The sequence below is a fragment of the Amblyraja radiata genome, chromosome 1 (genome assembly GCF_010909765.2).
Source record: "Amblyraja radiata isolate CabotCenter1 chromosome 1, sAmbRad1.1.pri, whole genome shotgun sequence".
Lineage (NCBI taxonomy): Eukaryota > Metazoa > Chordata > Chondrichthyes > Rajiformes > Rajidae > Amblyraja > Amblyraja radiata.
In genome coordinates this window covers 100,689,470-100,707,503 of record NC_045956.1, presented here as the reverse complement: position 1 = coordinate 100,707,503, position 18,034 = coordinate 100,689,470, and the positions used below count along the sequence as shown (strand labels likewise).

The 18,034-nt window shown below is 46.5% G+C and overlaps 1 protein-coding gene across 2 annotated transcripts in view; it reads left to right on the top strand.

Moving 5' to 3' along the window:
* The first annotated feature begins 3,072 nt into the window (after nt 1–3,072).
* smim14 (small integral membrane protein 14) overlaps nt 3,073–18,034 on the top strand; it is a 28,250-nt gene continuing 13,288 nt past the window's right edge. Inside the window, exons 1-2 of one of the 2 annotated variants that reach the window (XM_033027203.1) lie at nt 3,073–3,271; nt 7,908–8,011. In XM_033027203.1, the coding sequence (XP_032883094.1) occupies nt 7,937–8,011 (75 nt within the window). In that variant the 5' untranslated portion in view covers nt 3,073–3,271; nt 7,908–7,936. Of the gene's footprint in view, nt 3,291–7,906; nt 8,012–18,034 lie in introns of both variants that reach the window. The other variant, XM_033027212.1, reaches the window with a different exon arrangement.

Below are 18,034 nucleotides of genomic sequence, written 5' to 3'. Positions count from 1 at the left end.
GGAGGAGGCCTAGGACAGAAAGGTCTTTATAGGGGGGTTGCACGAAAGGTCACTGGGTCAGAGGGCTCGACGCACGGAGCCGCTAAATCCAACTGGAGGACATCCGTCACTTCCGGTATATGTTATTAATGCTAGAAATGCGTACTTTCCTACCTGTTAAAAAACGCCAAAATGTTGAATTTTTGCGCTGAAAAAAAATTGTGGGAGTCGGGGTAAGTGTGAGAGACTTCAAGTTCAAGTTCAAGTGAGTTTATTGTCATGTGTCCCTGTATAGGACAATGAAATTCTTGCTTTGCTTAAGCACACAGAAAATAGTAGGCATTTACTACAAAATAGTAGGCATGCACCCAACTTCAGAATTCCAAAAGTGAAGCGAAATGAAGGTATAGAGAAGCGAGAACTGAAGGGACAACAACAGCTAAAGTGCTTGAAAATATTGGGAATTATTGCGTTTGCTCACTGCATTTCATCAAGTAAGGCATTATTTGTGTTTTTTCTTGATTCCTTTTGTATCTAAAAAATCTCAGAAGTGATAAATCTGGCTGTAAATTTTTCTTCAGATGCGTTTTCATTTTGTATGTAAAAACCCACGGGAACTATGGGCGATTTAAAAAAATTACAGCCAGATTTATCACCTGAAACTTTTTAGATGCCAAAGGAATCAAGAAAAAACACCTTAGTTGATGAAATGCAGTGAGCAAACGGCCAATGTTCGCCAAGCACTCTGGCTGTTGTTGTCCCTTCAGCTTTCGTTTCTATCTGCCGTAATTTCTCCTCACTTTTGGAATTCTGAAGTAGGGTAAATGTCTCACACGCTTATCCCGATTTCCATAATTATTTACAGCGCAAAAATTGACAATTTCAGCGGGTTTTAACGGGCCTGCTACGCTGAAAACAATGGTAAGTGCCTACCTGCAGCTCATCGTGTGTACTCCACTTGGAGTAGCGTAGCAACAGTACGGGTCATGGGTCGTGACCCGACTGCCGTGAAACCTCCCTATAGGGTGATTTCACGAAAGGTCACTGGAGCGTAGAACCGCACCCACGTGACCGCAAAATTTAATTGGGGGACAAGCGTCACTTCCGGTACATGTTAATGAATGGGAAAACACGCACTTTCACACCCGTTAAAAACATCGAAAACGGCCAGTTTTTGAGCTGCAATTTACTGTACGAGTCGGGGTGACCGTGAGGCACAGCTACCTAAATTTACAGTCCAAAAAAAAGATAGAAACTAAGGTAAATTCAAGAGGGAGCTGAAGGTGCAAAAACAGCGGAAGTTGTTAGCGGACATTTGTCGTGGAGATTTAAAGATCCAAAATATCGGGAATTATCGCGTTTGCTCGCTGCATTTCATCAAAAGTAAGGCATTATTGGCTTTGTTATCTTTATTCATTTGTTGGATGAAAAGTATTAAAAGTTAGAAATCCTTCAGTAAAATTGCAAAATCGCCCATGCATCTCAGGTGGGTTTTAACATGCAAAATGAAAATTTTGCGGTCACGTGGGTGCGGATCTACGCTCCAGTGACCTTTCGTGAAACCTCCCTATAGGAATGGGAAGGAAAATTAAAGTGTCTAGCAACCGGGAGATCAGGTTGGTTCAGGCAGGCTGAGCGAAGGTGCTCGGCGAAACGATCACCCAATCTACGTTTGGCCTATTTTGAGTCTATCTTAAATGTTCACATCTTCGGGTTTTTGCCGACACCTGGCTACGTTATTGTCCTGTCACTTTTCTATACTGCCTGATCATTGTTTACATTCTGCTAATACCGGTGGTATCATCGGTGAACTTCAAGATCCAGTTGGCGGCGTACTTGGCCACAGTCACTGGTGTACAGGAAGTGGAGCAAAGGCACTAGCGTCGAGAGTCAGGGGAGAGATGTTATGACAAATTATAACAGACTGGGGTCTGTCAGTCAGGAAGACCGGATGAGGCCCCAAAGAAATCTCCCGAAGTTTAGGGACGTTCCCACCAACCAATAGTTGTAAAAATAATTGTTAAGTTGTTTTCTTTATTTACATGTGTAATCATTTATACGTCGACTTACAACGCACTGAGCCGTCTGCTTCGATCTGCGTCCACGGGGCGTTTCCAGTGATAGTACAATCACATTCCAGCTTCCTTCTCTCAAAATACATGTAATACTTCCCTCTAACCCAGTGGTTCCCAACGTGGGGCGTACGCCCCACAGGGGGGCAATTTGATTTTTAAGGGGGGCAATTTGATTTTTAAGGGGGGCATCAGGTAAACATATGTAGTTTATGTTTCAGATGTTATTTTGAGTAAATTCCATTTTCTGAGAATTATTTCTTTGTCTGCTCGTGCTAAAATATGGGGGGGGGGGATATCAGGATTTTAGAGGTGATTAGGTGGGGCATGGCCAAAAAAAGGTTGAGAACCACTGCTTAACCCGTATTTGAATTACTTCCTCCCTGGATGCGCCCACCCCTTGGGGGTGAAAGTCTTCCGCACATGGAAGCACTTGTTGTGTTGCGGCGCCGCCGGTGGCGGAGACGGAGCGGACCGGGCGGGTAGAGCACAGGAAGGAGCGGGCGGCGGCGGCGGGGGACGAGGGGCGCGGAGCGAGGGGCGCAGGCGGGGCCGAGCCCGGCCCGGCGCACGCGCACGTCGCCACTAACCGTCGCTGACGCCGCGCGCACGAACCAACCCGAGACTGACACGGCGCCGGAACGAGCGCGATGCGGATCGGCCCGCCCCGCATAGCGCCCTCCAGCGGCTGGGCTGGGCTGGGCTGGACCCTGTTGCTCATGCATTCGCTCGGCCGTTTTAACCAAAGATAGCTCCGCTATAGGATCTTTGGTTTTAACTAAACCCTATAACCCAAAGATCTTTGCTATAACCCATGATCACAATGAATGGCGGTGCTGGCATTACATTGTCTATTGTTATTAATTATTATTTTCCTCTGACTAAATAAGATAGAGAGGGACACCCAAAGACCTGCAGATGCTAGTTTACCAATAAAAAAAGGTCCGGCTGGCACATCAATCTAATCTTTGATCTCGACTGTCTGACTGACTTGCCCGGGAAGTCCCGGCGAGTACGCGCACGCCTCGGGCACGGGCACGAGCGCGGCGGCGACGGCAGCAGCAGCAGCACAGGGCCAGGTGGCAGAGATCCGGGTCCCGTCGCCCCGCCTCCTCGTGACGCGGCTGTTGGTGCTCATTGTGTCAAAACAGTGAGGGAGCGCGGCCCGGAACGGCCGAGACACACGGACTGGGACCGGGACAGAGACAGAGACAGCCCGGGTAAGCGACGCCAGGCCCGCCGGCAGAGGAGGAGGAGGAGGAGGGAGGGAGAGGAGGAGGGCATGGGAATGTGGGTGGTGGGTACACGAACCGTGAGGGTGAAGGGGGACCGGGGATGGGGGGAGACGGGTAAGGAGTGAGGAGACGGGGATGATGGATTGCTGGGGGTGTAGGAGGGGCATGAGAAGGTGGGAATGGGAGACGCGTGTGAGTAGAGTACGCGAGCCCCCGGGGAGGAGGGGGGCAACGCGAGTAAGGGTGAAGGATGAGGCGAGCCCCATGGGTGAAGGATGAGACGAGCCCCCTGGGTGAGGGTGAAGGAAGAGACGAGCCCCCTGGGTGAGGGTGAAGGATGAGACGAGCCCCCTGGGTGAGGGTGAAGGATGAGACGAGCCCCCGCCCGAGGCATCCTACAACGCAGGAGTTTTCCGGTACCGGCTGAGGATTGTGCCACGTCCAATTTCGCAGATGGATGCGGTGCAGAAAGGAAAACATTTGTGTCAAGCAACTCAGCATTGTATATAATTCACGATCGCCTCTGGAGAGATCCCCATAATATGAATTGTTTTTAGGCCCAAGTGTTATGATTTAATTACGTTGTTATCGTTGCTGCGTTTTATGGATATGATCAAACTATTCAAGATGAGACATTGAAGTCTTGTTTACTTGTTTTGGCCGAGTTTTTCCCACTTCCAGTTAGGTTGCTTTAGTAGAAATAAGGAACTACAGATGCTGGTTTACCGAAGGAAGACACAAAATGCTGGCGGGACCACTTCTATTTCCTCATATCCCGACAATCAGGCTGAAGAAGGGTCCCGGTCCGAAACGTCACCTATCCATGTTCTCCAGAGATGTCTGACCCGCTGTGTCTTTCCTCGGTTGTTTTAGTTTACTTATGCAAATTGGCGTTGTTGTAAGTGTATGCAGGAAGTGTATTTTTAAAAATTGCACATCTATAATTTCGCAGATTCCTAGGGGTTAAAAGTGTCATCCGTCTGTGCGTACATAGATTGAGTCTGATTCATCATATAAATTGGTCCGATTCACAAATTCCCTTTCTTACCGTTTTCTTTATTTGGGTCTACCGTAGTTAACAGTTTCAATTTGGACTCGGGTACATTAGATAAATTCAAGATCTTAATAAATTTTGCCCGTTAATTCTGTTTTTACACCGATTGCCCCACAATCAAACCCGTCTTGGATCAGTGACATTTAACGCTTGTAATCTACAGATTTAAGTTGCTTTGTTTTTTCCCTTTTACATGGAAGCCCCAATCCAGCTACAATTTGGATGACAGTGGAATAATTATTCAGCTTTAAATGTTCTGAATGCCCATATATAATTTCGGTTTGGCCATATTCTGATCGGTAATACCTAGAATTGTTTAAATGAAGATAACACCTGTATTACTATTGAAGAAAATTGTAAGATCACAGATGTTAGCAAGTGAATTTGAAACAGGACTAGTGAAAGTAATTTCTATTTGCATTTTACATCCGATGGAGAAGTTTATTTATAAATAGATGACCAAATATTTACATACTGCACAGCTGTTTCAAAAAGCATCAATGCACTATGCAAATGTATTATTCTACTCGCATTTGCTTCTAATGTATTTTTTATTCACAATATCTATTTCCTTAAAACTCAGATCTTGTATATGTGTGTGTGTGTGTGTGTTTATTTGTTTGTGTATAATCACATCTTCTCGAAAAAACGAAGCGCTAATGGTAACATTTTTACATTTTCCGGTAGAGATTTTCCCCCTGGAGTCCGAAATCGCCTTATCTGAAAATGTCATGCTTTATTTCTCGAGTTATTAATGAAAATGTTCACAAATCTGACAAAACTGAAATAGAAATGACCGTCTTTCGCTGATGTCACAATGGATCTGCTTTCCTCCTTCTCGGGCTGCGAGTGACGTCACCCCCCCACCACTTCCTCCTCCCGTTATTCCTAACGAGCATGTCGCGCCCTGGAATGAAGCCGCCAAAATCACAGTCCTTTGGGTTGAAGCCCGCTCCCTCCCTCCCTCCTCCTCCTCCCTCCCTCCTCCTCCCTCCCTCCTCCTCCTCCCTCCTCCTCCTCCCTCCCTCCTCCTCCCTCCCTCCCTCCTCCTCCCTCCCTCCCTCCTCCTCCCCCTCCCTCCTCCTCCCCTCCCTCCTCCTCCCCCCTCCTCCCCCTCCCCCTCCTCCCCCTCCCCCTCCTCCCCTCCTCCTCCCCCCTTCTCTCCTCCCCCCTTCTCCTCCCCCCGTTCTCCTCCCCCCTCCTCCTCCCCTCCTCCTCCCCTCCTCCTCCTCCTCCCGCCTCCTCCCCCTCCTCCTCCCCCCTCCTCCTCCCCCCTTCTCCTCCCCCTCTCCCCCCCCCCCTCCCCCCCCCCCTTCTCCCCCTCCTCCTCCTTCCCCCTTCTCCTCCCCCCTCCCCCTCCTCCTCTTCCCCCCTCCCCCTCCCCCTCCTCTTCCCCCCTCCCCCTCCTCTTCCCCCCTCCCCCTCCTCTTCCCCCCTCCTCCTCCTCTTCCCCCCTCCTCCTCTTCCCCCCGTCCTCCTCCTCTTCTACCCTCCTCCTCCTCTTCCCCTCCTCCTCCTCCTCTTCCCCCCTCCTCCTCCACTTCCCCCTCCTCCTCCTCTCCCCCCCCTCTCCTCCTCCCCCCCATCTCCTCCTCCCCCCCTCCCCCCTCCTCCTCCTCTCCCCCCTCCTCCTCCTCTTCCCCCCTCCTCCCCCCCCTCCTCCTCCTCTCCCCACCTCCTCCTCCTCTCCCCCCCTCCTCCTCCTTTCCCCCTCCTCCTCCTTCCCCCCCACCTCCTTCTCTTCCCCCTCCTCTTCCCCCTCCTCCTCCTCCACCCCCTCTTCCTCCCGCTTCTCCTCCCCCCCTCCCCCCTCCTCCTCCCCCTTCTCCTCCCCCCCTCCCCCCTCCTCCTCCCCCCCCTCCTTCTCCTCCACCTCCTCCTCCTCTTCCCCCCTCCTTCTCCTCTCCCCCCCCTCCCCCTCCTCCTCCTCTCCTCCTCCCCCCCATCCTGCCCCCATCCTCCCCCTCCTCCTCCTCCTCCTCTCCCCTCCTTCTCCTTCTCCTCCTCCTCCTCCTCCTCCTCCTCCTCCTCCTCCTCCTCCTCCTCCTCCTCCTCCTCCTCCTCCTCCTCCTCCTCCTCCTCCTCCTCCTCCTCCTCCTCCTCCTCCTCCTCCTCCCCTCACCCCTACCCCTCCTCCCTCCGCCGTCCGCTTCCCCGCCTCCTCCCCCTCCACTCCCCCCTTTCCCCTCCCTCTCCTCGCCTCCTCCTCCTCCTCCTCCTTCCTCCGCCTCCCCTCCTCCTCCTCCTCCTCCCCCTCCTCCTCTCCTCCTCCTTCCTCCTCCGCCCGGTCCTCCTCTCCTCCCCTCCTCCTCTCCCTCCTACCCGCCTCCTCCTCCTCCTCCCCCCTCCTCCTCCTCCCTCCTCCCGCCTCCTCTCCCGTCCCCCTCCTCCCGCCTCCTCCCCTCTCCTCTCCGTCCTCATCCTCGTCCCGCTCCTCCTCCCCTCCCGCCTCCCCCTCTCCCTCCTCCTCCTCCTCCCACTCCCTCCTCCCTCCGTCCGCCTCCTCCTCCTCCTCCCCCTCCCCTCCCGCTCTCCTCTCCCCTCCCCACTCCTCCTCCCACCCCTCCCCTCCCCCTCCCCTCCTCCTCGATCCCCTCCCCATCCTCTCCCCCTCCCCTCCCCTTCCTCCTCCTCCCCCCTCCCCCTCCCCTTCCCCTTCCCCCTCCCCTCCTCCTCCTCTCCCCCCCCTCTTCTCCCCCCCCCCCCTCTTCTTCCCCCCTCCTCCCCTTTTTTTGATAAGTTAATAGCTGCAACTGTTTTGTGACACCAGATTGTACAAAATTAATGCATCCAGACCTCGTCTGATAATCTATAAAATGAGCATCAGGTTAATGGCAAATCCGGAAGGTGAGAGTACTGGAATTACCCAAAATATCTCTATCTTTTGATCTTCTAAATTAAATCACTTACATAACTCATTTGTGATTTTAACATTCCAGACAACAGAATTTTTTTGTTGCAATAGCAACAGACATTTCATTGTACAACCTCATTGCAGCTAATTTGCTTTCATACTTGAATGACAGGGCTAAAGAAGGTAAAGCAAACTGCCAATTGGCATTAATTTCTGTGACCATCTGAACCCAGTGCTTTGGATTACTTCCTTGTAATCAATCTAGGACAAGTATTTTATATGTTAAAAATTGCACCAAATCTGCATTACAATTGCACAGCAGGCAAAATACCACAGCAAACATTTTTTAATCTTGAGATTCTAAACACATTTTATTTTGCATTGTATGAAGATGGCATGCACTGTTACATCTTTAATCACTGGAATATGGCACAAGATGGTATCTAATTAACACTTGCATTTTGCTTCCATCCATTCCCACAACATTGAACTAATGAAAGACAAAGGATTTAAGTGGATGTATGTTTAACTTTAACTGGGTTAAGTGATGAAATGGTAACACAAATGTCTAAATATGCCATACAGCTATTACGTGTACTTAACAGTTTGCCGATTTAAGGATCTGCAGACGTTCTTAAAATTGTAAATTATACTTTGAATGAGGACTTCCCCTGTTAATTTCTACTATAATTGTTTTCTTTGATAATTACCAGAGACTGGCTGGAGGAAGCTTTATCCAGTGATGGCGGAAGGAGGTTTTGACCCTTGTGAATGCATATGCTCACATGAGCGTGCTATGAGAAGGCTGATAAATTTGGTAAGAAGTTGCACACCATAATCAATTGTTACATAAATGAGTCTCCATTATTAAGGGAATAATTGGAATCTTTCTCTTCAAAGTTCACCTCTGTCTGGTTTTACAAAGTAGAAATAACAAACCATATTAATTAAGTACCTTTGACATAGCAAAACATCTCACGATATGTTACAGGTGTTTATTTTCAAAATTTCACAGTGAGCCAAGGAGATTGTGAGATGTCTTAAAGTTGGAATTGGAGATGGGGGTATGAGGACGGAGCTACATAGAACAGAACATTGGTAACTGAAGGCTTGGTCGCCAGTGGATTGATTTGAATTTGGGGTGACGAGAATGTTAACATCGAATACTGAAATTCAACATTGGAATTTATTTTCTTATGATTGCTTCCATCCAGCATCCACCTGCCTCTGCCAACCAAATCCACCCCTCCCCTACCTGGCTCTATATGCCCATTATCCTTCATAGTGGAGTCAGGGGGTATGGGGAGAAGGCAGGAATGGGGTACTGATTGGGGATGATCAGCCATGATCAGATTGGCTCGAAGGGCCGAATGGCCTACTCCTGCACCTATTGTCTATTGTCATCCCTCTGGTGTACCTCTCACTTCTGTCTCACCATTCCTCCTCTCTTCATACTGTCTATCTCCACTCTCCACTACGAATCCCGATTCAGTATTTTGCCGAAAAGTTGATGATTCTTGTCCACTCGCAGATGCTCTTGATTTATTGAGTTTAACTAGAGACCCAGGTTTGATCCTGACCTCGGGTGCTGTCTGTGTGGAGTTTGCATATTCTCCCTTGCATGGGTTTCTTCTGAGTGCTCTGATTTCCTCACAAATTCCAAAGATGTGCGGGTTTATAGCTTAATTGGCTTCTGTAAAAATCGTTCCTAGTTTATAGGGACTGAATGTGAAAGTACCTCTATGGTTATATATCTTTGCTGCATTATTTCCTTCAATTTCCATGGCCTGGTCATAAACATAGTTTGCCAATCTATCACTTCAACTTACCTCTCGTACTTTGTTTCTATTATCTTGATTATTCTTGAACACCGCTCACATTGTGGTCACTTTGTTATTTCAGCCAGAGACTAGTTTTGGTAAGGCTGGTTATGAGGGCTACAGGGAGTTACTCTTTTATTCTCTTCCGTACATCAATTGCCGAGACTAAGGAATGTAAAATTGCTGCCAATGTTCAGAGCTGGGTTTGGGGTTCATAGATCGACTTCGCGGTTCTAAGCGAATGGCAATAGATGAACGTTTCCTTTGCAGGAATCAGATCCCGTAACACGTTTAGTTTGAACATTACCAATTCTGCAAAGAATGCTATTAACATTGCATTAGAAACCAAAGATCGTAATTTATGATTTTTCAAGAGTTTCCCACCTGACTCAGCTGCTATTGTGTTTCTTTTACCATCTGGTCAATGGTTAAAATTCCTTACTACATTAATAAACGCCATTAAGGAAGTTCTCCGGTCTACTTTTCTACGACTAAATACAAGTGTTTGTATCTTTCTTTTAACCAATCACTGAAGAGCTTCCAGATTGTTCAAGGTAGATACAAAGAATTTATTAGCCAAGTGTGTAAGAACAAACAAACAATTTGACTTGCCATACAGTCATACCAAAAACGCAGCAAGACACACAACTACATAAAAATTAACATAAACATTCACCACAGCTCACTGTGATGGAAGGCAATAACATATTATCACCTTCCCTCCTTTTCTCCGACGGTCGGGGTAGTCGAACCATCCGCAGTCAGGGCGGTCGAAGCTCCTGCGGTCGGAGCTCCCGAAGTCGATCCCCAGCAAAGGGACCGCCAGCTACAATGTTTGGCCGGCGTGCGGACGGAGATACAATACAGAAAAAGTTGCATCTCCATCGAGGAAAGAGATAAAGGTTTCCCCCACCCCCCACACATAATATAAAAGATACACTAAAACATACATTTAACAACAGACTAAAAACAACAAAAGAAGAAAAGGACGAGACAGACTGTTAGTGAGACTGCCATCATGCGCCACCACCCGGTGATGTATCTTGTATTCTTGTATCTTTCAGCAGACAATTACAGTTGTCACTCTCGTTGATTAAATAGTCAGTTTGTCTATTTAGAGTAGAGTAGTTAAAAGCAGAAAATGTTGAAAGGTTTTAAACGTCTCAATAGTCTTTTATTGTCACGTGTACCAATTAAGGTGCAGTGATACGTGAATTCCATTCAATGAGTTCTAAATAAAAGTAATCGACCTGAAATTGTAACTTTGTTAGTCTCTCTTCAGTGATTCCTGACCTGTCTGAATAGTTCCATCAATTCTATGATCTGTTTTTGGATTTCTGGAAAATACAGTTTGTTTGCTTTTTATTATAGCAGGGAAGTAGCCTTTGCAGCTCTGTCTAAATGTGTGTTAAAATCAGTAGCTGTTGGTGCAAATGTTCACTTGATTTGCCATAACAGTTTGCATTATACTGCCAGTCATATAAACATGAGTTTGTTATTCATCATTTTGGAGGATGGTTTGCATATGTAAATTTTGTGTCGGCAGAATTGGAAATAATACATAAGTTATTAACTATCTCTATTTAGCAACATTCGTTATTTCCTTTTCACTCAGACGCCGGTTTGAGTCAATGAGGAACTGAAACCTAAAACAAAAGTTATCTTGGAGCAAAAATAAAGACAGTTCTGTATTTAAAAATGTACAACATAGAAGCAGAAATAAGCTGTTCTGGCAGGCAGGTTTGCTAGGGCTACATGTGTGGGTTTAAACTTAATAGTAGGGGGGGGGGGGTTGACATAATGGGAGTATAAAGATGGAGTTAAAGGGGAAGTGAGTACAGGAAAGGTTACAAAAGACTCCTGAATTAATGGGAAGAAAAGTTTGAGAAGGGATAAGAGAGTAAGGTCAGGGCCAATAGTGACCGGTGTGAGAGGGGAGATGAATATCAAAGTTAAAGTGCTGTATATGAATGCGCGAAGAAGAGAAATAAAGTGGATGAGCTTGAGGCTCAGTTAGAAATTGGCAAGTATGATGTTGTGGGAAATGCAGAGACATGGCTGCACGAGGACCAGGGCTGGGAACTGAATATTCAAGGGTATACGTCCTATCGAAAAGACAGACAGGTGGGCAGAGGGGGTGGGGTAGCTCTGTTGGTGAAGAATCAAACTCAGTCCCTTGCGAGGGGTGACATTGAAACAGGAGATGTAGAGTCAGTATGGATAGAACTAAGGAATGGTAAGTGTAAAAATACCCTAATGGGAGTTATCTACTGGTCTCCAAACAGTGGCCTTGGATATAGGGTGCAAGTTGAATCATCAAGAGTTAAAATTGGCATGTCAAAAAGGTAATGCTACGATTGTTATGGGAGATTTCAACTTGCAGGTAGACTGGAAAATCAGGTTGATACTGGACCCCCAAAAAAGGGAGTTTGTGGAATGCCTCCATGATGGATTCTTAGAGCAGCTTGTACTGGAACCTACCAGGGAGAAGGCAATTCTGGATTTAGTGTTGTGTAATGAACCGGATTCGATAAGGGAACTCGGGGTAAAGGAGCCATTAGGAGGTAGTGACCATAATATAATAGGTGTTAATCTACAATTTGAGAGGGAGAAGGGAAAATCGGAGGTGTCAGTATTACAGTTGAACAAAGGGGACTATGGAGCCATGAGGGAGGATCTGGACAAAGTTGACTGGAAAGATACCCTAGCAGAGATGACAGTGGATCAACAATGGCAGGTATTTCTGGGAATTAAGCAGGATCAATTCATTCCAAAGAGGAAGAAAGATTCTAAGGGGAATAAGAGGTGACGGTGGCTGACAAGGGAAGTCATGGACAGTATAAAAATAAAAGAGAAGAAGTATAACATAGCAAAGATGAGCGGGAAGCCAGAGGATTGGGTAACTTTTAAAGAGCAACAGAAGATAACTAAAAGGGCAATAAAAGGGCGGAGACGGAGAGGAGGTCGTCCCTTGTGACAGCCAGAGATCGCCAGGTGGGATCGGGATCTCCAGTGAGGAAAAGGTGTCACGTTTCCCTGTGTCCCTGCGATCAACAGAGGAATCGCAGGTCTCCATAGACGGCCTCTCCCATAGAGAGTAATGGCCGCCAGGGCCACCTTCCCATCGCGTTGCCCTGCGCCCGCACGATGATAACGGCCGCTGCCATGTTCTAGAACCCGAAGCGCGAGCGTACTTCTTGTTCAGCGGTTGGGCTGTGGGTGGGGCTGGGCACTGCGGGAACCGAGGCGCGAGTGTACTTCGTGTTGAGATGCTGGGCTGTGGGCGGGGCTGGGCGCTGCGCTGTGGACGGCCGGGCGAGTGCTAGTCGACAGCACAGCGAGTCGGGAGGCGACAAAATGACTGAGTCGGGGGGGGGGGGGGTTAACGTAACTTGTCAGCTGCTTTAATCCAGAGCCTGGGGGGTGGGGGTGAGAGCCATTGTAACGTCATCCAGCTCGTTAGATTTTAAAAAGCTGTTCGGATTGTAAAGTGGGGGGAGAGGGGTTAACGTAACTCGTCAGCTGCTGCAGAGAGGGGGGTCTGGGCTTCAAGCCGGGTGGGCCACGAGCAAAGGCATTGTGACGTCATCAGCTCGCTTCAGCACTTAGATTTGAAAAATATGTCAGATTGGTGAACAATTTCAGTAAAAAAAACTCAGGAAATAATGAATCAAATTTACAGATGAGTGGATTTTTGAAATCATGAGGTAAATCTCTACCGGAATATGTACAAATTTCTCCGTTACCGAGTCGGGTTTTCGAGGAGATGTGAATCGCACACAAAATGACACACACGCACCCACACATATCCAATATATGATATGATACCATCTAATCCAGGTATAATTCTGGTAAACCTCTTCTGCAGCCTCTTCAAAGCCACCTCATCCTTCTAGTAATGGGGCGACCAGAGTGCAACACAATACTCCAAATGCAAACTAACCAAAATTTTAAAAAACGACATGGTTTCCTGACTCTTGTACTCAATACTCCATCCTATGGAGGCAAGCATGCCTTAAGCCTTATTTACCACTCAATCTTCTCATCTTGTTCAAAGAACTGGGATAATTGTAATATCATCTGCATATGCATGATCCATGTCCCTGCGGGTGATCGACAGTCGGCTTGGACTTGGCGGGCTGAAGGGTTTGTTTCCATGTTGTATCTGCGTGTGCTGGACTGGAGGGCGGCAGCTTCGACCACCCCCGGGCCGCGGTGTTTGAACCGGCCCGTTTGCGGGGTTCGGTGAGCCGCGGGACTGTTGTGCCATCGCCCGGTGGGGAATCGCCTCAGCACAGAGGGAGAAGAGGAGGGATGAGACAGTAACCCTAAGATTTTTGCCTCCACCACAGTGAGGAGGTGCTTGGAGGATACACTGTGGTGGTGTTAATTTGTGTTTATTGTTGTTTATTATTGTATGATTGTATGTATGACTGCAGGCACGAAATTTCGTTCAGACCATAAGGTCTGAATGACAATAAAGGTATTCAATTCAATTCAATTCAATTCATAAACAACAGTGCTGTGCTTAATAATAAGGACTCCTCCAATAAAACCAGACATTTTGAATCTGGAGTCTAGTACTAATCAAGAATCTTATCTATCTGTGCCTTAAAAATATCCACTGACTTGGCAAAGAATTCCACAGTTTCACCACCCTCTGACTAAATAAATTTCTCCTTATCTCCTTCCTAAAAGAACGTCCTTTAATTCTGAGGCTATGACCTCTAGTCCTAGACTCTCCCCCTAATGAAAACATCCTCTCCACATTCACTCTATCCAAGCCTTACTATTCTGTATGTTTCAATGAGGTCCCCTATGTGAAGATTAATGAACCAGGGTATATCATGGTTATGTGACTGGAAATTACAAGCAACATGACTTCACTTTCCTCTACTGCCAGGAAATATAAATTTGTATAATTAAGTGATTCTGGAATAAAAGGATATTGGCAGTGATGTCACTCGTGATACTTTAGAATTGGTGTAAAGAAAAAAAGTGCTGAAAATACCCTGCGGGCCAGGCAGCTTTTTATTAAGAAAGAAATAGAGTTGATATTTCAGCTCAATGGCTTGTCGTCAGTTAACCTATCAAGGGGGATAGGGCCCTTATTAAGGAAAGAAAATCTGTGGACTGTACTTTGCTTTAGTCTGGAGCTGCATGTGTGCCAAACTAAATAGTTTGACCCACATGCAGCTTCAGACTAAAGCAAAGTGGTTGACACGGAAGAAGGGTCTCGACCCAAAATGTCACCCATTCCTTCTTTCCAGAGATGCTGCCTGTTACTCCAGCATTTTGTGTCTACTAAGTGGTTGACACTGTTTTCGGAGTTGACAGCAGTCAATTCAATGTACCAAACTGCTACAAACAAGTACAGTAACCATAAAGCCAAATGGATTTTCAATTTTGAGGGACAGGACTGGCTGCTCAATGCTCTGGGATACAGGTGCTTCAGGAGAGACGGGTAATGGTAAAAGATGAGGGGGGGGAATGCATCATTGGTTAAGTAGGATGTCACGGCAGGAATCAGAGGTGACATTACGGACGGTTCATCTATTGTGGCTATAGGTGGAGTGGATGAACAAAAAGGGATGATCACCTTGTTGGGGGTGTACTACAGACCCCCAAATAAACAATGGGTATTAGAAGAACAAATATATCAGGAGATTGCAGACAGCTGCAAGTCAAATACGGTTGTTATAGTAGGGGATTTTAACTTTCCCAATATTAACTGGGGAATTTTGTTCAGGAGTTTTCTCCAGCAATATATAGAGGGCCCCACGTGAGAGGGCAACACTTGATCTACTCTTGGGAAATTGGGAAGGGTAAGTGAATTAAGTGTTTTGGGGGGCCTTTTGGGACCAGTGCCCACTGTTCGATTAGGTTTAAGATAGCTATGGATAGGGACAGAGAGGGGCCCTTGTGTTAAAATGCTAAAATGCTAAATTGAGAGTCTCGCTCAAGTTGATTTGGAACAGGTTGTTTGAGGGGAAAGGAAATCAGCCAAGTGGGATGTTTTTAAAAGTGTGCTGACAAAAGCTCAGGATATGCAAGTCCCTGTCCGAGTGAAGGGCAAGGCAGCCAAACGTAAGGAAGCTTGGCTGACGAGCGAAATAGAAGCATTGGTCAAGAATAAGGAGGACACATGGGACGCAGCTGGGATCAAGTGTATCCCTGGAGGAGTTTCGGGAACTAAGGAGTCAAGTAAAGAAAATCAGTAGGGCAAAAAGGGGCCAGGAGGTAGCTCTGGTAGATAGCATTAAGTACAATCCTAAGTGATTTTATAAATACATAAAGGGGGAAATTATCTTTAAATACAGGAGTGGTGCCGGAAGATTGGAGAGTGGCAAATGTTGAGCCTTTATTCAAGAAGAGCTGCAGGGAAAATGCTGGGAACTGTAGGCCAGTGAGCTTAACATCTGTAGTTGCAAGGGCCACGGAGCGTTTTTGAAAGTGGGGGGGGCTGAGCGATCACTGAACACCGGCCTCGGGGGTACCCAGCGAGCGTGCAAAGCAACTGAGCGGTGGAAGGGTGGGGGAGGGGGGCAACCCCCTCCCACGGTAGGGACTTTTTGAAATTTGATATATTAAAATCATGTTTTAGTGCATTGTAGAAGTATGATTTCAATGTTTTGTGTTTGAAGTATTTTTAGAATGTAGGGCCTACATGAGAGATAGCAGGTGATTATTATTTTTGACCCGAAACGATATGTCACCCATTCATTTTCTCCAGAGATGCTGCCTTACTGAGATACTCCAGCATTTTGTGTCTATCTCCCCTATTGCCTTGCCCTTCCTCCCAGACTTTTACAAGCTTTCCCCTTCAGTGCTAGGCCCAGCCCTCTTTGTGAAGGGTCTCCTGAAGCGCTGTCTCTCCACTCTCTGCCGAGTTTGTCGTCTGCCGTTGCCTCTGGTGTGATCATCCGAAGTCCATGTTGTACGTCTCTTGGAACAACTTCTCCTTGTTTGTTCCACCACAGGATTGTGAACATGCTCTCAGTCTCCTACTCCCCTCCCCTGCAACGTAAATAGCCCGAGAGTCTATACATGACTGAGACCATGGAGTAAATGAGGTGCTTGAGGAGTATAAAGAATGTAAAAAGAATCTTAAGAAATAAATTAGAAAAGCTAAAAGAAGATATGAGGTTGCTTTGGCAAGTAAGGTGAAAGTAAATCCAAAGGGTTTCTACAGCTATATTAATAGCATAAAGATAACGAGGGATAAAATTGGTCCATTAGAGAGACAGAGTGGACGGCTATCTGCAGAGCCAAAAGAGATGGGGGAGTTATTGAACAATTTATTTTCTTCGGTATTCACCAAGGAGAAGGATATTGAATTATGTGAGGTAAGGGAAACAAGTAGAGTAGCTATGGAAACTATGAGATTCAAAGAAAAAGAAGTACTGACACTTTTGAAAAATATAAAAGTGGATAAGTCTCCAGGTCCTGACAGGATATTCCCTAGGACATTGAGGGAAGTTAGTGTAGAAATAGCAGGGGCTATGACAGAAATATTTCAAATGTCATTAGAAACGGGAATAGTGCCGGAGGATTGGCGTACTGCGCATGTTGTTCCACTGTTTAAAAAGGGTTCTAAGAGTAAACCTAGCAATTATAGACCTGTTAGTTTGACTTCAGTGGTGGGCAAATTAATGGAAAGGATACTTAGAGATAATATATATAAGCACCTGGATGAACAGGGTCTGATTAGGAACAGCCAACATGGATTTGTGCCTGGAAGGTCATGTTTGACTAATCTTCTTGAATTTTTTGAAGAGGTTACTAGGGATATTGATGAGGGTAAAGCAGTGGATGTTGTCTATATGGACTTTAGTTAGGCCTTTGAGAAGGTTCCTCATGGAAGGTTGGTTAAGAAGGTTCAATTGTTGGGTATTAATGCAGGGGTAGCAAGATGGATTCAACAGTGGCTGAATGGGAGATGCCAGAGAGTAATGGTGGATGGCTGTTTGTCAGGTTGGAGACCGGTGACTAGTGGGGTGCCTCAGGGATCTGTGTTGGGTCCACTGTTGTTTGTCATGTACATCAATGATCTGGATGATGGTGTGGTAAATTGGATTAGTAAGTATGCAGATGATACTAAGATAGGTGGTGTTGTGGATAATGAAGTAGATTTCCAAAGTCTACAGAGAGATTTAGGCCATTTGGAAGAATGGGCTGAAAGATGGCAGATGGAGTTTAATGCTGATAAGTGTGAGGTGCTACATCTTGGCAGGATAAGCCTTATTTGAACTCACCAACGGCTTATACAGATGTAGCATGATATCCCAACTCATGTATCCAATACCCATACTAATCTAGGCAATCTTGCCAATCACTGCTTTCACCACTTTCAGGGGACTTTATACCTGTACTCCTCAGTATCTCTGTTCTACAACAGTCACCAGGGTCCTATGATTTGCAGTGTAACTCCTGGCCAGCTTTGTCTTATCAAAATGCATCACCATACATATGTCAGAGTTAAACTCCAGAATGATGTTTCCTCCTTTCCTCGACCAGAGCTTCAATCTCGTCATCCATGGTTCCCTACTCCTGTCAACTTTGCCCGTCGCTCTAACAGGAACAGGCTGGTCCCGAATTCCCACTCTCTTGCTTTTAACAGTGCCTGCCATAAAAATTGGCTTTGCACCAATTTAGGACTTTAACTGTGGACCAATTGTATAATTTTAGAGGCTTTTGTTTGAGACATCGGAGCAATATCACAGGCCATTCTCCCGCCTCCTGTCTGGCATGCTGTTCTGTCTGTCCACTACACACATGCTGTTCTCCAGTATGATTGAGATTATCTACAAGGAAAGTAGGAACTTTAAATACATCTTGCGGCTTTATCTCAACCCTGCAGAGACAGGCTGACTGACATTTTAATTCAAGCATCCAACGACAGCTAGAACGTTGAGTATTCTGCTACTAATGTTAGGGCTGAATGTAAATAAAATGCTGCACTGCCATTTGCACCAGCCCATCATTTAAACTGAGCTCTTATTGGTATTTTATAGGAAGCA